Source organism: Sminthopsis crassicaudata, chromosome 1, assembly GCF_048593235.1.
Source record: "Sminthopsis crassicaudata isolate SCR6 chromosome 1, ASM4859323v1, whole genome shotgun sequence".
Lineage (NCBI taxonomy): Eukaryota > Metazoa > Chordata > Mammalia > Dasyuromorphia > Dasyuridae > Sminthopsis > Sminthopsis crassicaudata.
In genome coordinates this window covers 96,825,386-96,849,165 of record NC_133617.1, presented here as the reverse complement: position 1 = coordinate 96,849,165, position 23,780 = coordinate 96,825,386, and the positions used below count along the sequence as shown (strand labels likewise).

Genomic DNA, 23,780 nt, shown 5'->3' with positions numbered 1-23,780 from the left:
CTATATGGCCTAGAGTGCCTGGCTTGCAGTGGACTCTACATAAATGCTTATTCCCTTCCCTCATGTGACTATTACATATGGGAATGGCTGCACAAAGCCAAAACTGCTGGACATGGAGTCAGGTGGATGTGGATTCCAGCTCTGCCACTTAGAGCTTTGTGTAACTTTGAAGACAAATCACTGCTTTTTCTGGCCTTTGGATTTTCTTGAGACATGAGACAGGAGCCGAGCTAAATGATTTTCGAAGCTTTCCTAAAGCTATGTGAAATGTCCAAAGATGGCTTCCTTTTTTTCCTTCAAAGAGCCTACAGTTTAACAGGCTGGATATAAGGTGAAGTAATAAGGCTATCTGTTTTAAGTGCCCAAATATCTTCTATCCAAAAAAGAAAAGAAAATATTTTAAAATCACATTTCCCTTGATCCTCCCATTCTGTCAATAAGTTCTCTTCTCTTCCCTGACAAATTCCAAAAAAATTGTCCAAATATCAGAGAGTGAACAAATACTTCAAAAGATGTAGTATCTGAAGCATCTCGGGGAAGGCAGGGGATTGGACAAGTTTACCTCTGGGTCCCTTTTCATAAAAAGATTCCAGAGAATGTGGCCTGTGACTAGCTACCACTGGCACAGTCCTAAACAGAGAATACAGGAAATCACAGCATCTGTCTTGGGCATGAGCCCACATTTGAGAACTGGGCCATGTGTGTATTTGTCCTGGCTGAAGAACAAACTTGAGCTTCAGCACAAAAGACAGTATGACAAATTCATATATTTTGCTTCTGTTTATAATTTGGCTCTAAATTCAAATAGTTGAACTAAGGTCTTCTGCGTGATTATTAAGACAATCAACTAATCAGAAATTCTAATTGTAAGACACTTAACAAGTTTTCAAAGCACTTTTATAATCTTTCCAGCATTTTACACCAAAGAATTAAATATTTTCATAAAGGCAGGGCTTGAAGCCAGGCAGTCAGTCCGAAACACTTAGCCCCTGAAGAAGAGAAACCTAAGTCAACACATAATTTATGAGCCTGATTCTTTCTTCCTGGAAAGGTCAGCCAGTGTTAAGGTTTTTTTTTTTTTGCTTTTTAAACATTTCAGTTGCCTCTGGCTGAGTTTTTCCAGCTCATTATACAGATGAGTAAGGCAAACAGGGTTGAATGACTTGCCCAGGGTCACACGGCTAGCCAGATTTGAGATTTGAGTTTTAGAAGATGAGTTTTCTTGATTCTAGACCTAAGCTCTGTGCACTTTGACATCACCAGGTAAATGGGCCACAGGACAGAAGGTATTAAATAGGTATTGCATGGCTATGGGTTATGTTGGAGGACTGGATGCAGAAAACGGACAACTGAGTTCAAGGTCACAGTCAAGTTCACCTGTCACATTCTCAACTGGAAGAGCAAAGATAGTATTTGTACTGTCTCATAGGGTTGTTGGAAGAGCCATCTTTGTTCTCAAACAGAAAAAGTGCTATGGAAATGTGAGTGACCCAAATCTAACCTATATCAAATTACCTGTCTTCTCAAGAAAGGAGAAGGAGAGAAGAGAATTTGGAATTTAACATTTTAAAAATCAAATGTTAAAATTTTTTACATGTCATTGGAAAAAATAAATACTTATTTTAGTATGCCCCCATTAACTGGGTAACCTTGTATGAATGTCAGCTGGACTTCATCAGTTAAAAGGGGTTAATGGTATTTCTGCTGTATACCTCCCAGAGCTGTTATAAACTGTAATATGCTCTATATAAGTGTAAGCTGTTATTATTCACTTAATTGTGCCCCATCTGGACCCTAGGGACTAAGCCAGTCCTATGTAATTCATTGATAGGCATTAGCATATTGTTTTAACCTACTTTTAGCTCCCTAAATCACCTAAAGCAGAGTGGGATGTTGGGATGAATGAAAGCAAATGATATCCCAAGAGAAAAGGAGGGTAACAATTTGTCCATTGGATTTAAAGCTTCTCAGCATCTGAAACAGTTGCCACAAACAAAACTTTTGTGCCTTATTTTGCAGGAGAGGTGAGTGGACTTTTATCCTAATATTCAAGTCTTTCTGTTGTTGTTACAAATAATTCTAATGGGTAGGGGGTTATTTTTCTGCCCACAGCAAGCATGACAATAGCACCAAGAAGTACTGGCTGATATCCACGGAAAGGACAGAAGGAAAAAAGCAGGCTGACCACAGCATCTGGGGGCTGTTTAGTGTCAAAACAAAATACCATAAAGCCCAGCTTCTTAAAACTGTGGTTCATGGTCCCATGTGGGGCCTTGTAGCTGAATGGGGTGGAGGTTGCAAAATTATGATTTATTATCAGTAAATGTTTGATTTGTATACCTCCTTTATACTTGGAATCACATAAAAAAGGGGTCATGAGTAAAAAGCCCTGTCCTGCACCATTTTAACAGTTAGAATGGGGGTTTTATTGTAACACGGCACCAGAAATGACCCAAATCTGATAAAATGTACTTCTGAAGGAAGCACGAGTGGATAATGGCTTTGGTAGGGTTTTTTGATTTGTATCACAGATACTCCTGCCCAAACAAATACTTGATAAATGTGGCATTTAATAGGAAAGGTCCTAGCCTAGGACATCCTATGTCAACGATGCTAGAATCCCTACCCCCTTATCCTCTTGTACAAATGACTTTCACCTTGACCATTTGACCACATTGCCAAATTCTCCTCTTTGGGCTCTGACTCAGTCCCTTCCTCCCAATACTGAATTCAGACCCTCTTTCTATGTTGTGGAAAAAAACAAGCATATACTTACTGTATCCCATTCCCTGGACAAAGTACTTGAAAGCCTCTGCGAGCTTGGCAGGCTGCAAGAGAGGGGGAAAATAGGGAAAGATTTGGTCAGGACATTTTTCCAACCTGGAAGCCAGGGCCCTGAGCATCCTCAGCCTCTGCTGAACTACTAGAACCTGGATCTAGACTCAAGGTTCTTGGGACTTGGTGCTATATAAAAGTGAGAGGAAATGAGGGAAATGGACCTGGACCCAGACTCAAGGTTCCTGGTGATATAGAATATAAAAGTGGGGGAAATTAGGGGAATGGGGTTTTACTTTCCTGAAAACTCTGTTCTCCATCCCAGGAATGAGATCTACAGAAGGCTGTGTGATATACCCTGAAAAGTCTATGTCTGAGGGTTTGGATGGCCTGGGAAAAGCAGCAAACTCCAAGACTCTGAGAGGCAGCTAGGCATTGTGAACAGGGCAATGGACCTGGATTTAGAAAGTCCTATATTCAAATCCTGTCTGAGCCACAGACTAGAGGGACAAATCATATATATAGACAATCTCAGCCTTAGTTTTAGCTGGACTGCCTCTGAGGTTCCTTCTTTAAGATCTAAAATCTACAATATTAGACTATCTATGATTATGACTTTTACTAAGTTATTTACTGGCTTTGTGACAGGCTTAAATTCTTTTTCCTCTTCTGGTTTTGAGTTTTTCCAACTAGATAGATTAATATATAATCTATTCTTCTATCTCTCCAAGCAGGATAGATTGGATGATCCCTAAGGGATCTTCCAGCTCTGCTTGACAACTCTCTGGCGACCCTCTCTCCAGTTACTCTACATCAGTGGTCCTGAAACTTTTTAAATAGGGGCCAGTTCACTGTCCCTCAGACTGCTAGAGGGCCGGACTATAGTAAAAACTAAACCTCACACTCTGTCTCCGCCCCTCAGCCCATTTGCCGTAACCCAGTGGGCCACATAAACGTCCTCAGTAGGCCGCATGTAGCCTGCGGGCCGAAGTTTGAGAACCCCAGCTCTAAATATTTCAGCGTAGGGATTTCAAAGTATGGGAGAAATGTGATTTTTGAAGAAAATTCATTCCCCTGCATCCCACCTTTGGATGCCTCCAAAACATCAGCACAATTATTTAGGGAAATTACATCACATTTAGTTGTTCCTTATAAAATAAAATGGTGTGAAGAAATACTGCTTTTAGGGTCTATAATAAAATATTTAATTAGATCTCTTGTACCTTTCAAATGGCAGGTCTAGTTATCTTAGGCAGTGAGGGCTTAAGGTCAACTCTTCAGCAGAGACACTCATGGGCAGGCTGCATTAGGAATGTGCCAAAGCTTGTAACTGGCGGGTATTAGCATGTCTGGCAGCTTAGACCTAAGCAGGTTTCTGTTTACAAGGCCATCTGTTCCTTCTGGAGCTTGGCAAGACAAGCATTTTCTAGGTACTACCCGGCTCCCAAAATGAGAGGATGAATTATGCAAAGAGTTTGAGAGTAGGTGTTTTGGGGTAAGGTTTTTGTTTGTTTTTTGGAAAAGTGAAAAGCCAAAACTAAAATTGAGATGGAGGATATTTAATAATATAGAAAGGAAGAATCTGGGTCAGAAGGGACCTCAATTTTTATGGGGCTGTTTCCTCATCGTTAGAATGAATATCATAATAGGAAGGGAGATCCAATCAACAAGCATTTACTAAGTGCCTTCTGTTTTCCAGGCACCATGATCAGCAGAAAGAAAATGAATAAAAGGAGTGGGGGGAAGGCAAGAGTTGGTGAAAAGGATGGAGAGAAAAAGAGAAGGAAAAATTAAAAGAGGGAAGAAAAAGAAAGGGGAAAATGAGGAGGAAATGAGAAAGATTTGGGATGGAGGGAATGGGGATGGAGTTAATGAAAAACAATGATTAAATGCCATATGAAGAGGTCTCCCTGAGAATCCTTGTGTGTGGTATAAATGCTAAGGGCATTTACCATAGCTGATGCTTGACTATATGTAGTGTAAGTGCTAGATGACAAGGTGATGATGAAAAGGTAGGGATCAGTTAGGGGAAAAAAAGGGAAAATATGGGTAGAGCTGTTGTTGCAAAACTATTCTGTGGAGAAGGGCCTGATGATTTCCTAAAGCTACAGCTGAACTTTTGTCCCCATCTTGAATGCTGAGAGCATTAAAACCCCACTTCCAAGTTTTGTAATGTTAACAGACATTAAGCACTCTTTGAAATGCCAACTGTAATCAAATATTACCTGAGAAATTTGTGGCAGGCCTCCACAGTCCGCCATCTAGAAGAAAGAAAATTCAGGTTACGAGAGGAAACAGCATGAAAACATTACACATGTAATCATATAGGTATGCTCACTCAATTTTTCAGACAATGAGGACCATCAATGAATTTCCTGGCTTTTTTAAGTCGGGTGGCTCACCAGCATATCATAGAACTTATCTCCACACTCCTTTCCCTTCATGGATTTGTCTGTCCAGCAAAACCAATCTTGCTATGCTTGTTATATACACTTGTGGACCTTTGCAAAGCCCATCTCCTTTACTTAGAACACACTCCCTTCTTCACCTGTCTTCAAATCTTAATTTTCCTTAAAAAACTTTTTCTTTTTTTTTCACTCTTGCATTCACTTTGCATAAAATTATAAACATGCAACCTATTTTTTCCTGAATATAACACGTGTTCACAGTAGGTTTAGTTTCTTTTTTGTCTGTTTCCCTAATGCCTAGCACACAGTGTCTCAATGAATACTTAGTAAGTGGTTATTGATTTATCGGGATAACTAAATGGCAGACCAGAATTGGAAGATTCTTGTTACCATCTTTGGGAAGTGGCTATATTTTAAAAATGCAGGAGGCCCCTGCCCAGGCCTCCTTGACCAAACTCAAAGGTTCTTTGGGAGGAAAAGGTGACCCTTCCTCTCATGGAACTGCTAGCCCTTCCCCAAGCCCAGGTAATAAGAAACAAAGAAAACTCTAATAATTTCCCTGTCCCCAACAGGGATCCACAAGAAATCCCAGGCAAATGGACTATTTATTACCAATTCATTATATGTTTCGTCTGTTATAAAGCAACAGCAAAATGAAACCACAGGCCATTGGTCTACTGGACTCCCCTTCAGGCTAGCTTTAAAAATCCATTATGGAATACATTCCCAAACAGACAGCAGAGTTCTTGGCTGGGCTCCAGTGCCCGGGTCTGCCCTTCAATGGCCTTGAGAGTCAAGGTCTCTCTCATCTCCTGAGCCAGCAGCGGCCCTCCTCTATGGAGGGGGCACTGAATAAAAAGCAAGCCTTCCCTGAAATCTGCTGCACTGCTGGGAACAGGTCATGTACTCTCTCTGAGCATCAATGAGCTCATCTGAAAATGGAGATAAACAACAGAGGGCTGCTGTGAGGAAGCATTTGTTAGCCCCATCATCAGAGATATATATGCTTGGAACGCATTCAGACTGAAGGCTGGGATGATCTGAGTGTCACACTGATATCCAGAAAAGACTAAAAGGGATGGAAAAATATGTATTACATTCTTACTGGGCAATAGGTGACAGTGTTCAGAATATTGGGCCTGGAGTCAGGAATATCCATCTTCCTAGATTCAAATCTAGCCTCTGATACTTCCTAGCTAATAACTGTAAAGCACTTAGCAGAGGGCCAGGCACAGAGTAGGTACTATGTAAATATTTGCTATCTTAAGTTCTTGGAAGGACAAAGTTGCCTTCATAAAGTGGTATTTTTATGGAAAATTTAGGGAAGGATATGTCACAAAGAGAAGGCACAGTGGTGACTGGTACTAGAATGGCAAATACCCACACTGACTAAAGTCACAAAACAAGGTCATTCTTGACTCAAAAATTGTTTTGAGTTGTAACTTTCTATTCTCAGCACCAAATATAGTACTTTGCAAAATTCTTGTGGATTGGGATTGCCCTCCACTACCTGCCTGGTCTAAATTTGGGCTCAGTATCCTTTGGATTCCCAAGAGAAAATGCATTTATCCAAGAAATAAAACTCAGTACTTTTCTCATGTCCCACCTGTGTCCCACCCAGACCCCACACCTAATTCTATGAACTTTGCCACGTAACTAAAAATCCTCCAATTCCTGGAACTTTTTGCCCTGAAACATTATTTGTCCATCAGGTTGGCCCCCTTGTCCCACTGGTGAGATCTTCCCAATGTTCTCCATACTGGAGACAGAGCCTGGCTGACCAGGTTTCATTCTTATCCTGACAGTGCTTTCCTGGCCATCACTAGTATTTTTATCAGCTCCCTTTTGTATGCAGTCTTCTTTCATTACAAATATTTAATAAATAAATGCTTCTTATTGGGTCTTAACTTCCTTCCCCTTCCCCACCACACCCATTCAACTTGCCATATTACCTTTAGGAGTGTGGTCTTGGTTGGATCCAGTTTAGAGTTGCATTCCACCTATGCAAGAGAAGAATTGATTTGCATGTATTATCTTTGCTTCCAAAGAGATCCTATACAAATAGGGCTAAAAAAAAAACTTCCTATTTTCACATTTTTAAATACATTGGGCAAACCATTACCATTACACCTCTCAGTTGCAGTCTTTTCATGAATAAAATGAAGTGAATTATCTCTAGGGCCTTTTCTATTTCTAAAATTCTGCAAAGTTACAGGCTTAAGAGCTGGAAAGAATATAGAAGTCAACCTGTACCCTCTACCTGGTGCTGGAGACCCTTCTATAAGGGCCCCTATAAGAGGCTTTATTCATCCTCTCTCTATATAAACAGCTTAAAGAAATCACTTATCTCCCCAAAGCAGCCCCTTCTGGTTCTGGCCCTAATTTATCATAAAATTCTTCCACCCACTGACGCAAAATCTGCCTCCCTCTAACTTGCATCCAAGTCTCACTTTTGCATTCTGGAACCACACAGAAACAACCTTGCTTTCTGTTTTCTTCTTCTACAGGATAATTCTTTACCTATTTCAAAGATTCTCTGCATTGGAGGAAATTTCTGAATCACCTGAAAAGCTATTTCTGGTCTGACATCCTCATTAAGTGATTTGCCTGGACATTTACTTCTTGCCTTTTCCTCCAGATGGTGGCCATCTCTAAATATAACCCAGTCTGTCAATGTTATTCCTAAAATGGGGGATCCTGAACTCAACACAGTTCAGGTCATCTGAGAAGCTCAAAGATTTATCACATCTCCTTTAGATACCATCTTTTTTGTTAACGCAGTCTGAGGTCATGCTACCTTTCAGAATAGCTGCATGATAATTTTTAAAAGCATCTATTAACCAATTACTGTGTACTGAGCACAAGGGATACAAAGAAAAGCTTATTCTCAAATAACTTTCGGGTTTTTAGTTTAAAAATACCAGTCCCCAACCCCAATCTTTTTCATATTATTCTGTCATGTTTGAATAATATGATTTCTAGAATCATCAATCTCCAATTCTCTCCTTGACCATAATAAGGTGCATGCAAGATCACATTCCAATTATTGATTTTTCTCTTTAAATATGATTTCTTTCCCTCTCTAATCCTTCCAACCCAGAATCCTAGTAGAGATGTTGGGCATTTATAATTCCTCATAGCTTCCTTGAGTTTCCCTCTAAACTGCTCTGACAGGAAAGTCAGATGGCCATACCATCCAAAAGCTCAATAAGCCACTTGGAGGCCCAAGATCCAAGTGCAAACATGCCTATAAAAAAAAAGTCAATGAAAAGCAGCCAGGAAGACATGGAGGAAGGAGATGCAGGCCCTGTTGCCAGGCAACCGAAGCCTCCAGAGGATGGGCTGCCTCTGCTGAACAGGGCAGCAGACAAAAATGCCAGCTGGTTTTCTGAGTTAAGGCTGATGGCATTTTAGGTGAAGTCATCCGGGCGACCAGTGTGGGGTGAGGATGGGAGGGACATCTGAGGCAAGCGGATGAACAGCCCCAGATGGATGGTAAAAGCAAGGAGTCAACTTCAAAAAGGCCAATTTCAGAATCTTGACTTTTTCTCTGTCCTGGGTAGGAGCCTTGGGGAAAAACTCTGGGCAGAGCTGACTGAGAGAGATCTGCTCTCTCCCAGATAATGGTCAAAACTCTGATAGTCAACATTTATCAAATGCTGGTTAAGAACCCAAGATTTCAAGTCAGAGACCCGTTCAAATCTCAGCTTGGCCACTTTATAGAATCCCAGAATCTCAGAAGTAGGACAAGTGGGCATCTCTCTTTAACCTTCAAAGGAGGGGTGGGGGACCCATGAGCTAGTCATTCAGCCATTCTTCCTGGCTGTCTCCAATATTCTCCTTATTTCTGTATGCTTTTTCAAATCCCACCTTCTATAGAAATCCCAATGCCCCTTAAGGCTAGTGCCTCCCCTGGATTGATGAGTTCTTTTTATCCAGTATATCTCTTATTGGCACATAGTTGTTTCCCTATTAGAAAGTTAGCTTTTTGAGGGTAAGAACTCTCCTTTGCCTTTCTTTGGATGCCTAGTACTTAGCACACAGTGCCTAATATAACTAGCATATACTAATAAATTCGTGTTGACTGGTCCTTTGTAAATACTTATTGACTGATTCACTGAATTTCTCATATGGGGCCCATCTCTCCTCACAAGGGCATGAATAGCACATTCTCCATATTTTATATTCTGACTCTGAGCATCAATTTTCTAATCTATAAAAATAAGGAAGATGAACTTAGTCATCTCAAAGAATTTCTCCAACTTTAGAGCCTATGATGTTGCCAAAAAGGAACTAAGCCGGGGGAAAAGATAGTCTTTAGAATTCTAGTCCTTTATTAGAAAAGGAAAAAGAGGGACTTTTTTGCTTTTTGTAAGCAATAGTGAGTTGTGTGTGTTATTCATAGAATTTCAAGAGTTGTAAAGAGCCAGGGACAAATATATTTGCTCTTCTACACCTTCTCTAACAGTTGGCTACCCAGCCAGTCCCTACTTAAAGCACTCTCTCCCTCCCAAAGCCAGCCAATTTTATTTGGGGCCATTCCAATCATTAGAAAGTATTTCTTCAAGCTGAGTCCAAATCTGTCTACCTGAAATTTCCACCTACAAAGCAGAGCAAAGTAAACAGAACAGGAGAACAATTTACATTATGACCACAATTATGTAAAGGAAAACAATATTAAGAGATCTCAAAGCAAAGATCTAGGGTGATTTCAGAGGCTGACTACGCCTGTTTGCTGCCTCTTAGCAGATTACAAGAGTGCAATGAAGTATATTCACAGACAAAATATTGATTTGTTTTTAACTTAATCTCTTTGTTACAAGGGAAAGAATAAAGCTTTTTCGAGGAAAAGGGGAGTAAATTGTCAATAGGAAGTGACAAGAGTAATTTTTCTCTTAAAAAAAAAAAAGCATCAATAAAATATATTTTAAATTCCATCCAATATTCTATTTTGCCCTCAGGAATGAAGTCTACTCCCTCTTCTACCCAACAAATCTCCAAATACAAGAAGAGACAAGATCCAGTTCCCTCTAAGAATTCTTTTTCTCCTCTAGGCTCGTCTTTGTTTCTTGTACTACTCCTCATTGGGCAGGATTTCAAATTCCTTCAGCATCTTGATCACCCTTCCAGCCTATTCATGTCCTTTCTAAAAGATGGTACCCAGAACTCATTAAAATACTCCAGGTGTGGACTTATGGAGGCAAAATATAATGGGATTCTCACTTCCCTGTAGTCTAATAGAGAAAACCCTTAGGGCAATACAACCTGACAGAGTTAATATGGATTATTTTGTAATTGCACTTATTCTTCACCCATATTTTGGGTCTTTCCAACACAACAGATGACAAAGCTCTTATTTTATATAGCAAAACTGTAATTACAAAAAACTTAATAATTACATACCACAGCATCCACCGCAGGTGAATTGTCTCCCACAACTAACAATGCAGGGCACCTGTGTATGACCAGAGAGAAAGGAACTGTGTCAGTCCTAAGGGCCAACACTAAGTCCAGTAGCCAGACATAGAGAAGGACGACTGGAGATGACCATGGATACAAGGCGAGACCTGGGCCTTTTTAAGGGAAAGTCTTTAATAGGTCTCAGTTTTACTATGGCAATACCCAGTCTGATTAAGGCTAGGTAAGAACTGAGGTAAAGAATGGCCTCTTTTACCTAGTCAAAAAAAAAAAATCATTCTGGGAGAGGATTTCTGGCCAAAATAGAAACAATTGCTATTTCCATTACTTGAGTTAATCAGGGCCTAAGCAATGACCAAGTGGGACTTGGTCTAGGACTAAAGTGGACCTTACCAGAGACATCTTTATTTTCAGCTAACAAATGAACACAAAGTTTTATATTCCATGTAGTGGATATCAGCCATAGGTGGACTTAGGACCTGGGTCTTTGGGCCACCCCCTTAAGTCCATCCAGTACACTCCTATGTCCCTGAGTGAACACTGTTTTGTTCTCCTTAATCAAGAAAAGCTCCAGAAAAAATCAGCTTTATCCTCTCATCCTGTCAGATTAGAACTCGGGAAAGATGCTCATTTGTATCTATTAGGCACAGCTTGCAGAAAAGCAACTGTCTCAGGTACTGATCCCAGAAAATCAAATGGCAACTCCAGCAAAAATGTGACTCGAAATGCCCGTCAAAGAAAACTCTGTCTGTGGTTGCCATGATAGTTGGCTAAGCCAACTATCTACATCTACCCATTGGGAATAAAACTGAATTATAAATCAGAAAACATAGAACAGCTAATCCTGAGCCTGCCTGCCAATAGTAACTATCTTTTTTGTTGTTAGGTCTGCAAAGTGCTGTCGTTTCTTTTTATCTTCACAACTACCCTAACAGGCTGATCCTACTGTTATCCCCATTTAATAGATGAAGAAATTGAGATTCAGCTGAGCCTGTTGTTATCTCCGTTTAATAGATGAAGAAACTGAGACCAGGGTCAGATTAATAAGTGTCTTGAGCAAAATTTGAACTCAGGTCTTCCTCTGCATCACCTAGTACAGGGTTCTGCTCTGAAACTTCATGTTTGATCCTGAGATGATTTCCCTTCTCTGAGCTTTTCCAAAAAAAAAAATGGAAAGAACATCTACCTCACAGAATAGTAAGGGCCAAATGAGACAATTTATATAAAAAGTGGATTACAAATGTCATTTTGGAAGAGATCTGGGAATTCTAGGCAAGGCTCAGCCTGCAAACAGACATATGGAAGGCAGCCACTTACTGTAGGGTGACAGCACTGGTTCCTGGGAAAGGACGCTCGATTTCTAGATCTCGGCGACTGTGGAAATAAGCCAAAGTAATTAACAGATGCTGCCTTGGGCAGCAGAGAAAGATCAATAGCACTAGGGGACCTGGGAACAGGGATGACCCGCTGGACTCTACATGCCCCGAAACCCATCAACATCAGCTGTGGTGCTAGGCTGATAGAGCCTTCCTGGCCCCACTGAGGGTGAAAACATGTCTGGTGGAAGCCCCGGTCTGCCAGGAGACCGAAGCTCAAGTGTGGACACTTCAGGGGAAATGAGCAGAATTATTTCCTGGATGTCCCACATATGGTTTTTCTCACAAGGGCACTCAATCTTTCATGAAAAGCTAATACCACCATTACTCTGACAATCCTGGATGGGGGAAAAAATGAAAATGGCATTTTTGTGAATTTCCATCTATACAGAAGAGAAGGGGGAGGGTGCTGTCCATGATCCTCCTCCCTTCCCAGCAAAGCGACTTAAGACCAAAAAAATGGGCACAGGAAAGAAATAACTATTTTAAAGATTAACTAAACAAATTTTAAGTCCGTTTCCTAAACTAAGATGATCTCTAAGGTAGCTCTGACATTTTGTACAGAACCTTCTAAAGTTCTTACTATTTACAGCATTCTAGTTATATGTTCTGAGAGTCTTTTCATTACTAATTCTATGCTCAAAGGGTACTTCTAATTCTAACACTTCTAATATTTTATATGTGCAGGTGTCTCCCAGCTCCAACACTGTAGGTTCTAACATTCTATGTCTTATTAGATCTCTTCCAATTCCAACATTCTATATCCTATGAAGTTTTCAGCTCTAACATTTTAACTTTTCCAGTGTCTTCAAGCTCCAACATTGCAGGTTATAATATTCGATGTCTTATTAGGAATCTCCTAGCTCTAATGTTCTATAGCACCCAACATTATAATATATTTATATGCAAAATCTGAATTATAAAACAAAAAGAGCTGTAAGGGTCTGCAGATCATTAAATGTTAGAGTGAATACAATTTGTTGGAATCTATTGTGTTGAAAATGGAAGGCACCTGAAAATTTAGAATGTTAAACAGGCCTAATTGGACATAGAATGTTAAAACCTAGAACAGTAGAACTGGAAGAGACCTAATTGGACACAAAATGTTAAAACCTAGAACACTGGAGCTAGGAAAGACCTAATTGGACATTTCTCTACCAAGAAAACTGAAGGCCAATGAGAAAGTGACCCAATTCCAAAGGCATTACCTGTTGTAGGCATTAATGAAGAGGTGGAGATTGCTCGGGTTCATGTCATTGATGATATGATGGCGGTAGGTGTGCACTACCTCTATGTTGTTCTGCATTTCTTCCTGTGATTAAGAGAAGTGGGTGAGGGAGAAGAAAAACATCAATGAATTCATCAACTAATAGACCATATCAGAAGGAAGGAATGGGAACGGAAAGCCCCAGTCAAGTTTGGCCAATTAGAAATATCAGAGCAGGGTTTGCCTAGAATTGTAAAATGGTGGTTTATGGGAAATGGGAAATGAATTTGGAGGAGGGAGTTAAAACTTAGCTTCTGTATTTACTAACTGGTTTAACCTTGAAAAAAGTCACCATCTCTTTGGGCCTCAGTTGCCTCACTCATAAAACAGGTATAATAATATCTATAGCCCTACTATATGCATTACAGCATTATAAATGTGAGCCATTGGGGTGGGAAAGGACCTTAGGGATCATCCAGTCCAAATTCCAGGCCATAAAGGGAAAGTGATACAATCATATACAGAATCTAGGGTAGCCTTCAGAATTCTTGCTCCTGACTCAATCCTTCTCCACTATACTGCTACCCAGCCTTCTCTGCTTGAAAGCCAACAGCACCAGTGAAGTGCGACATTTTTAAGCCACAAAGCAGGAGGCAGGGGAGGAGCACTTCCAATCTACATAGTCTGACCCCCTAACTCAGCACAAACCCAGTTTCTTTTTTCCTTTCTTGTTTATTTTTGGGAAATAATTGGCCAAACAACAGCTCAAAACAACATTCCCCTCTGGCTAGAGAGCCCTAGGGATGGGCATGGGGCTTGGGCTTGGAAGTGTTACCTAATCAGTAACATCCAGCTAGTGAAGGAGGAGGCGGAGACCCTAATCATGTAGAGCTGGGACTGTTGTCAAAACAGAGTCTGGGATTATTTAAGGAGGAAAAAGGTCAAACAGCTACAAACACCACTAGAAGAATTAGCCTGTGAGTAACCCTTCTGTTATTTCAGATTAAAACCAACTGGCAGAAACCGGCAGCCAAGGAGAAGCAAGCCGTCCTGCCACATGTGTGTTCATGGAGAGACAAATGGGCTTAGCATCATACTGATAGGATAGGTTTGGTTAATTCTAAGGGGTCTGTGAGTCGCTTTTATTAGCCTCTTAATGAAATTTATCCTTCTCTGCAAATATGAGGAGAAACCACTTCTGAGAAGGGATCCAAAGGCCTCACCAGCCTGAAAAGATGTAAAGAGGCTGAGGGATCTGAAAGACTCTCATGAGAACTCCAGCAGAAGGAACTCGGGGGCCACAGATGGGAGTTACAAGGAGAGAGATTTTATTTAGCTCAGAATATGCAAAACCATCCCACAAGAAAAGTGCCCCACAACAGAATGGGCTGCCTCGTAAAATAGTGAGGTCCCCATTAATGGAGATACCCATATGGGTAACCATCAAGTAATGCAAGATATTCAACGTAGAGATGAATCTTAAGCTTATGGTCAAGGGACCACTAGGGTGGCTTCCAAAGGAGAAGGGGAGCTAATATATCTCTGAAATTCTAAGATCCCATGGAACTAAAAAAAAGTTTTAGCTCCTCAAAGGTCAGCGATAAGTCGAGTTAAGGAGATGGCCTACTACTAATGAGCTACCAGTTTTAGTTACTGAAGAAAGAAATGAGGGGGGTTTCTCCCCACCAAATACTCCAGCCAAATAAAACCAGAGTCAAGAGTCTAAATGTAAAATTGCCACTTACTGACAAAGAAATCTGAAGCATCTGTACTAAATATGAGTGGCAAAGTTGGGATCTACAGGAGCGAAATGATACATTATAATGTCAATTTTTTGAGGCTATTGATTCGCTTTGAAGGAATTTTTCCTTCTCTCTTTAAAAAAAAAAATCGGTATTATCTAAAAGATGGTTCACTGGGAGGGTTGAAAAAAGAATGACAGAGGAGAAAAATCTAAATGATTAGAAAATTATCAAGAAAAACAAACAAACATGGGTGTGAGATGGTTGACATATGCATATCACAAATAATGTCATCCCCACGAATCAGCCTTTGTTCATTGCTACTTGTAGCACACAAAGGTACCACTTTTATCAAATTAGATAAGGGAAGAAGGGTAAATTTCATTCAGAAGCTCATTCCTTATAGCACAGAAAGCCTGAGATTCCTCTGCCTGTGTTCTGAGGGGTGTGAGCTAACCTATGTAGATCTGGATCTAGAGGGTTAGGGTTGGGTCCTGTTCTTGTAGGATTTGTTCTAATGACTCACCTTCCCAAACAAATGAGACACCACCATATCTGGAAGAGCTTGGGTCCACCCAGAGATCTAAACCAGATAAACCAGATAAAAACAACAAAATGAGCAAGTCAAGTCACTGAACTATCTGTACCTTAGTGATCCCACTTCTGGGCACTTCTGACCCCTCAGTGACAGAAAGAAAGGTTGTTCACAGAAAAATATTCATTAGCAATACTCCCCGTGGCATTAACAACTGGAAATAAAGGCAGGTCCTGTCCAAGGGGGAATCTCAACAAACTGTGGAATGTAAATGTAACAGAATACTATTGTTTTTTTAAAAATCCTCAGACTATTTAAAATAACTAACAGTGTATATAAGATTGACATATTGCTGTGATGTTGGAAATGATGAAAAATGATGATTCAGAGAAAGAGGAGAAACAAACACAGTGTGACCATACACAGATGGAAATGAATGTATAATTATAAGATATCTACGTATGTGTGTGTATGTGAATATGTATATTTACATATATCCATACTTAGTTGTAACTTTCTGGGGGAAGGAAAGAAGAAAAAAAAAATTAAGTAAAAAGTACAGAGCAGAAAACAAAAGAAAATTCACCAGGAATCAAAGATGGAAACTTTGAACCCAATGTGTAGTATTTATTTTATAGGCTTTCATGAAATGGAAATTTATTGGTTTATATTTTGAATCCTCTCCTATGTTCTGTTAAGAACATGGCAAAGATTGTTTCTTTCCTTTTGCTATTTTCTATTTAAGGTTTAAATAAATTTTAAAAAAGAAAAATGGCAAAGAAAAATTTTATTTAAAAAAAATTACTAAATAGAGTTCTGGGAAGCATAGATGCTCTGAAAACAAATGATAATGGAAGATCCAGAATGATGACAATATAAACAAAAACCAGGTTAAAAAGCAGTCAAACAAGAATTAATTGCAATGAACAATCTTGGCCTTCTTGGTAACAATAGGTGTCATAGATATTGTTGAATTTAAAACATGTGGCCATTTGTCTGTTGGGTTTTGCCTAATTGTTCTTTATTACAAAAGCAGAATGACTCCAAGGGGAAGGATGGGATGTTGGGAAATGATCTTGTGTAAAAAAAAAAAAAAAAAAAAAATCAAAATACAACTTTTCTTAAGCACAATGTCCCCCAGTCTTCCCCATCCCGAAAAAGACAGGGAGAAGTGATTACCAGAAACAGAAAGTTTAACATTAAATCAGAGTAACAGTGTAAATTAATACCCTTGGCTTTTCTCTTAAGCCTCCTCAAAGGCAAGGTCCTAATCTTGCTTGGTTTTAAAGTTGTAGTTTTAGGCATTATTCCCTTTGATTCAGAGAAAAGGAAGGAAATGAATGTGCTATGAAGCTTGTTAGGGTTCTTTCCACTGCACATACTGTTGAAATGGGCTAAGTCTGAATCACTGTGAAAGGTCTCAGGCTGATACAGAGCTCAAGGCCCTGATACAGTGATAGAGAAACTCAACAGTAAATGTAACAGTAAATCAGAATAACACTATGAACTAAGACCCCTGGTTTTTCTCTTATCGTGAAAGGCAAGGTCCTAATCCTGCCTGGTTTTAAAGTTGTACTTTTTGGTTCCTCTGATTCAGAGAAAAGGAAGGAAATGAATGTGCTATGAAGCTTGTTAGGGTTCTTTCCACTGCACATAGCTGAACTGGTATATGTATGAGCCACTGTGAAAGGTCTCAGGCTGCTACAGAGCTCAGAGCCCTGATACAGTCACAACTCTGAAGACCACCCATTCCAGCCCCTTCCAGAACCCCGCTCCAATATATCTCCAATCACCCAGGCTGCATCTGAAGACCTCCAGTGAAGAAGGGTGGGAGGGACTCCACCTTGTACCTCCACCCACGCTTGAGGAAGAAGAGGGAAAGATTGCACAGATGAACTCAATGTGCCGGGAGCATCAAGCCTTCAGCTGTGAGATGACTTCACCGCCTCCGTGTCACTTGATAGCCACCCCAAGTTTGGCAAAAACACATTTTCAAAATGAAAAGTCAGAACTGCTCCCAGACTGAAAGGCTATATATCTCATTTCATCTGGAACAATTTATTCTCTTCTTGGCAAAGATGCGAGATACTTCCAAAAAAAATATTTTTTTAAAAAAACCCAATAAATGTCTAGCTAAGAGTTGCATGGATCAGTGCTGGCTTAGAAGGACCCTTGTTGCTTCAGGAACGGGCAGCTTCAGGGGCTTTTCCCACCCACATTTACTGAGAGCTCCCAGCTGAAGGGCGGCCCAGGCCAAGGAAAATGCTTTTTTGCAGGAATAAGACAGAGCTCAAGGTACCGCTTCCTATCAGGGCAGATCATGGCTCCCGGCCTACAGATCTCCTTACAGAAAACACACGCATGTTTCCAAAACTGCATTTCTTTACCTTGGTTGCTGCCCAGTCCATCCACCCTTCAGCACAAGGGTTCACGTTGATGAGGACGAGTCCTTCCACCATCTCTGGGTGGTTGAGCTGTGAAAGAAGACAATATAAAATGAGAAATATAACAGGTAAGCAGAAATACCATTTTGTAACTAGAAGGGTCTCTCAGAGCCCAGAGACTAGAGAACTTTTATTTCAAATCCTTGCTCTGTTAGCTACCCTTGGATTTTGAGGTTCCCTCTCTAGGTCTATTTCCTCATGAAAAACCAGGAATAGATGATCTCTGATGCCCCTTCTAGCTATCAAGTCAATGACCCCATTCACCATAAACTACCAAGTGTCAGAGCTGACATTTGGACGCAAGGCTATGTTCCCCTCACACTATAGTTGAAACTTGGAAGTAAATCTCAATGGCCATCTGAATTTATCCATACCCAAAAGTAACCCTCACTATAACAAATTTTAGTAATTTTAATATAATATACATAAATAAAATATAATAAAAATTATTTTTAAATAAATATAAATTAAATTAAATTTTAAAAACTATAAAATCTAGCCAGCTTTTGCTTGAAGATCATCAACAAAGGGGCATTCACAGCTTCCTAAGGAAATTCTAATTGCTGAAGTTAGTGTCTAAACTGGACACTTGGCAGCTTCTACCTATTACTGCTCTTGAACAGCTAGGGAGAGGTCCTGCTGTACAATTCAGCTGTTTCATTCATGTCTGACTCTGTGACCCCGTGTGGAGTTTTCCTGGTGAAGATACTGGCATGGTTTGCCCTTTCCTTCTCCAGCTCCATTTACAGAATAGGCAACTGAAGCAAACAGGGTTAGGTGACTTGTCCAGAGTCACAGAGCTAGTATCTGAGGCTGGATTTCAACTAAAACTCTATCCAGTGCCTTGCCTGGCTGCCACTAGGAGAGATCTTAGATGCAGGCTATTATCCTTTCATCTTCTCCATTTCAGTCTGCATTCCCCATCCCCCCAAAAAAGGGTCATTTAGCTCAAGGGGAGACCTTGGCCCTCCTCCTCTTAAACTCAAATTCTTTTAAGAAGTTCTGAAAATTGAGTAAAGAATGCAGATTACTGCGGCTTGCCAAAGCCAAGAGGGATGTATTTCATCTTTAAACCTGATGCATTTATTACGAAGACTCCCACCCACTGGAAGTGGGGCATGACAGATAACAGTCTGTTTGTGGTCTCATGTCCACTGAAATGAGTTCAAAAGTTTCTGAGAAACTAGAAGACTTACAGCAAATCGAGTTAAGATGTAGGCACCGGCTCCAGTTCCCATTCCAATCACACTTTTCAGTCTGTAGGAAGAAAACAAATGCCCCCCAAAGGGAACAAGAGGACCTCTTGTTAAATGGGCCCAAAAAACCCACAAATAACAAAAGCCCAGTTTCTGCTCTAGTTACCTGCCCCCTTCTGATGAGGTCAGGTTTATTTTGAGTTGACAGCTAACTCAACAGCCACAATGGTATCCTATCAAAATAGCAAAACACTCTCCTCTCCCCCAAACAAATCAGTGCTTTGTAACTAGACAGGGGACCGTGACCTCTCCATCGCTATGGCTTCATGCCCTTCCTTCTCTGTCTCCCAATTTTCTGAAAGCTAGAGTCTGTGACATTTACTGGAATGACTATTTACAACACAGCATCTTTCACTCAGGAAGATGGACTCTGTACTTGATGATCATTGTTAGTGGGTGGAAAAAAAAAAATTCTGTAAGAAAGAAGCAGTCTTCAATAAAATAACAAGAGAGAAGAAAGTAAGTGGGAAGAGACAAACATGAAGGGACTATTTCTACTCAAAATCAAGATGCTAATCTATTCAGGTTGGAGGCTGGAAGTAAGGGAGATTGCCCAACTAGCTGCTACCCTTTAACTCTTCCACGTTCTTCTGCCAGTCTCTCAGTCCTGTAATGGCCTAATTTCCTTCCCTGCCATGTCTTTCAATAAATGCCTTCTCCTCTATATGGGGTTCTTCTGCTCCCCTTCTCTTCCTATCACTGATGCCTTAACATGCTTCAAGTACTGGGTATACAATAGATACTAAATTTTGGTTAGTTGGACACCTCCTATTATCTACAAACTATATTTCTACACTCCCAGGTGACTGTACACAGTGGAAGAAAATTAAGCTGCCTCAATTATATGAGGCAAAATTTTTTGTGCCATTTGCCAATTTCTTTCTTTTTTTAATTTATAGAATAGTTGAGGAATATATATAAAAGATAATATACATAATAATAATGTACATAAAAACAAGCCTGTACACAAATGTACCACTCCTCTTTTCAAGGTCCAAAACCCATCTTTATATCCATGTGCCTCTAGCAGAAAAAGGATTACAACTAAAGGCACCAAAAAACAAAAACTATTTTCTATCCAAAAAATGTTTTTCTATTGTTCTTACCCAAACTGGTGGAGAATTCCAGGAATCATTTCAGCCAGTTGATCCATAGAGGGATACATGTACCTGTGGGAAGAAAGAGTATTATCTAATAACAAAGCCCAGTTACCCAAAGCAAATCACTTCACCTCAATCTGACTCAGTTTCCTCATCTGTAAAATAAGCAGGCTGAACTGGATGCTTTCTAAGGTCTCCTCTGGCCCTGTCTCTGAGGCTGATCTACCTGCAGGAAGCAACAGAAAATCAGACTCTGAAGCTAACTTCAGTGGGGAGCTTGGTCATATGGGCTTGGAATATAAGGCTTAGCTAGGAAGAGGAGGATGGTGGTGGTGATATTGTTTGACATGTTTTAGGAAGAATACTGACAAAATGGAATACATTCAGAGAGGGGAATAGGATGGTAAAGGGCAAGACCCAAACATCCAAGAATAAGTTGAAAGAGCTGGCAAATTTTTAAACTGGAAAAGATTCAGGGGGAAGATGAAATGTTGTTTTCACATATTTGAAGAGGGAGTAGTCTTTTTTACTTGGCCCTGGTGGGCAGAACTTAAGTCTGAAGCTGCAGAGAGGTGGATTTTAGCTCAATAGAAAGGAAAAGCAATAACAAGAGAACTCCAAAGGGGCACTAGCTGGCCTCCAGATTCGGAGACCTCCCTCCTGGAGATTTTAAAAAGCAGAGGCTGAGAGGATCATTCTTGAGAGCTGTAGATAGGAGAACGCCTGTTCTTCTGGTCAAGGCTCATACTCTTTCAATATGCTAGGAAAAGTATTAATAACCCTCACAGATAAAGACACTGAAAGCTCAGAGAAAAAGTGATTTATCCAAGAAATGAAGCCAGGTTTCAAACTATGGAAAAATATATTCTTTAGGGCCCAGCTTCTTAAATTGTCAGTTAAACTTCACATGAAATCACAAAACTGAATGTGGAGGTCGCAAAATTATCATTTATTATCAGTAATAATATACCTATTTTATATACTTAAGTCACATAAAAAAATTTCTCAAATGAAAAGCCATTTGCAAATGGAAAAATTTAAGAAACCTTGCTATAGAGTAGTCCTAGGGAAGGAATTCCATGAGACAATGGAGACAAACTTTTTCAAAAAGGCCTTTCTGAGTGAAAGCTGCTAAGCTAGCAAGTCAAATGGTTCTATTCTCCCAAAGGTAGATTTACTGACCACTCATTACTTTTAACAGCTGGTTAATAATTAACCAAGTCCTTGATTTTTCAATAGCCTTTTCATTTCAATTACTTGGTCAGCATGAGTTCCATCTCTTTATGAGTTAAGGAATAAATGCCCATTTCTAATGATATCAGAATCCCATTTTTAATCCCTTAAGCACTGAGGTGCTCTTCCTCCCTCCACCAGTATCTCATTATTTGATCATATAATCAGAAGGGGGCTGGGAAAGAAGATGCCCTCTAAGAGATCAGTCTCCAACAGTGGCGAGCTCCCTCTGTACAGTTCCATCTGCCTAGAAAATTGAAAGGGTAATATAATAATGTGGTAGAGAAAAATCATGTTGTTTTAAGTCCCAAGGGCTTTGATAATAATTAAATTACAGGCATAGTCCATTCCATGTGGCAGAATGGAAGGGCTATTCTACTAAAAAGAATCTCACTCTACTGAAAAAACTCAGGTAGCAGGGCTTTCCATCCCAGTCTGCCATTAACTAACTGGGTGTAAAGCATTATTAGGCAAGTCACTTTCCTTCCTCTGGGTTTTAATTTCCTTCTTCAAGTTCAAAAAGCTTTTATGAAGTGTCTATGATATATCAAGCACTATGTTAGATGTGGAAATACAGTCCCTGTTCTCAAGGAGCTTTTTTTTTTTTTTTTCAGGAGAAGATGAGACATTTACACAGATCAGGAAACACAAAATATATTCAAAAGGCAAAAGAAATCTTGAGGAAAAGAGATGTCAATAATTAAGGGAATCAGAAAAGGCCCAAACTGTAGAGAAATGAAGGCTGAGTCTGCAGATGCTAACAACTAGGGGAAATCAGAAAAGGTCAAAACTGTAGAGAATTGGAGGCTGAGTCTCAAAGGGACTTTAGGAATCATTTAAGATAATTTATTGAGGAGAATGGAACTAGGGGAGAAGGGCAGGAGTCAGTAACTGTGTTGAAATGAAGGAAAGCCCCTTAGAGCATCATGGAAGCACCTGTTAGGACCTTTCTTGTCACTTTCTCCCTCTGCACCCCACATCTTACTAAACTGCCGGAATTGGAACTTGAGCAATGTCTATAATATAGTCAATTACTGGAAGAGAGCTTTATCAACAAATTTGGGCCTTGGATAATTCACTCTTCTATATTTGGGTCTCAGTTTTTTCCAATTATAAAAAAGAGGAGAGAAAATATGACCTTAAAGGACTCTTCCTAATCTAACATCTGCATTTTACAAATTATGGAAATGACTTATATTTATAACATGATTTCAATGTAAAAGCACACAGTTCTAAACATTTTGCTATTATCTCATTTGATCTTCCTAACAACCCACAAAAGCTATTATTATCCCCATTTTACAGATAAGAAAGCTGAGATAGAAGTCATGATTGTCCCACAGCTAGTTAAGTGTCTGAGGCCACATATGAACTCATCTCTCTACGGACCAAACCCCCCAGGTGCTCCAAATGAAAAATAGTAACTCAGAGATGAATTGCTAACATTTGCTCTTCTTCAATTTGTCATCCCTTCTTCATCTCTTCAAACTTTTATTTCTCTCCCCCTTGTATCTTTACCCTAGGTCTAATACAGTGCATTAGAAAGTACTGGAAGTCAAGAGAATATGAATTTTACCTTGGCTTGGCCACTTAATATTTGAGTATTCATCTCTCTTTCTTCAGTGCCCCATTTGACAAATAAGGGGAGCTAGACTTGAGACAGATGTTCACTAATATCCCTTTCTAAATCTAAATTCACGACCCTAAGATTCAGTATTGTTCCAATTCTAACATTATCTGAAAAGATTTCATTTAGAGTCAAAGGACATGCATCCTTCCAACACTCACCCCACAGGAAAGGATGCTGCTCCATCCTGTTGCCCTGGAGCATCCACATGGCAGACAGCAAAATGCTGGGTGATCTCCTGCATGTCTTCTGAATTGAAGAGGGGGTTGTAGCAGGTTTTGTCTGTAGAATGGAAAGAAAAAAGGGGAGCAAAGAATTAATTTTACATGATCTGAGGCGCACTTTTCTTCCTGCTCACACCAAACAGGAGACAGATGCACAGATTCCTGCACCTACAATCACTGAATTACAGAAGCGAAAGTTAGAAATCATCAGATTTTTAAAATCCTTTATCATGCAGCCCCCCCCTTTGATAGATAATAGAGAATGCCTCTATCAGAAAAGCAACTCATTCAAACGCTGGACAGCTCCATTATTAGGAAATACCTCTTTAGTTAGACTAAATTCAAACCTTCAATTAGCTCCCACTAGTCCTAGGGTCTACCCTCAGGATTAATATCAGATTCTCCCTCCCAATAATGCTACTCAGATATTGACCA

At 39.9% G+C, this 23,780-nt stretch overlaps 1 protein-coding gene across 1 annotated transcript in view; it reads right to left on the bottom strand.

Annotated features, from left to right (window-relative positions):
- NDRG1 (N-myc downstream regulated 1) overlaps window positions 1-23,780 on the bottom strand; it is a 74,977-nt gene that overhangs the window by 4,874 nt on the left and 46,323 nt on the right. The window contains exons 5-15 of the mRNA XM_074265060.1: window positions 23,283-23,403; window positions 20,268-20,330; window positions 19,102-19,162; window positions 17,849-17,935; window positions 15,453-15,509; window positions 13,186-13,289; window positions 11,919-11,975; window positions 10,587-10,638; window positions 7,136-7,183; window positions 5,001-5,036; window positions 2,777-2,828 (exon numbers count right to left, since the gene is read on the bottom strand). Of these exons, the coding sequence (XP_074121161.1) occupies window positions 2,777-2,828; window positions 5,001-5,036; window positions 7,136-7,183; window positions 10,587-10,638; window positions 11,919-11,975; window positions 13,186-13,289; window positions 15,453-15,509; window positions 17,849-17,935; window positions 19,102-19,162; window positions 20,268-20,330; window positions 23,283-23,403 (738 nt within the window). The remainder of the gene's footprint in view (window positions 1-2,776; window positions 2,829-5,000; window positions 5,037-7,135; window positions 7,184-10,586; window positions 10,639-11,918; window positions 11,976-13,185; window positions 13,290-15,452; window positions 15,510-17,848; window positions 17,936-19,101; window positions 19,163-20,267; window positions 20,331-23,282; window positions 23,404-23,780) is intronic.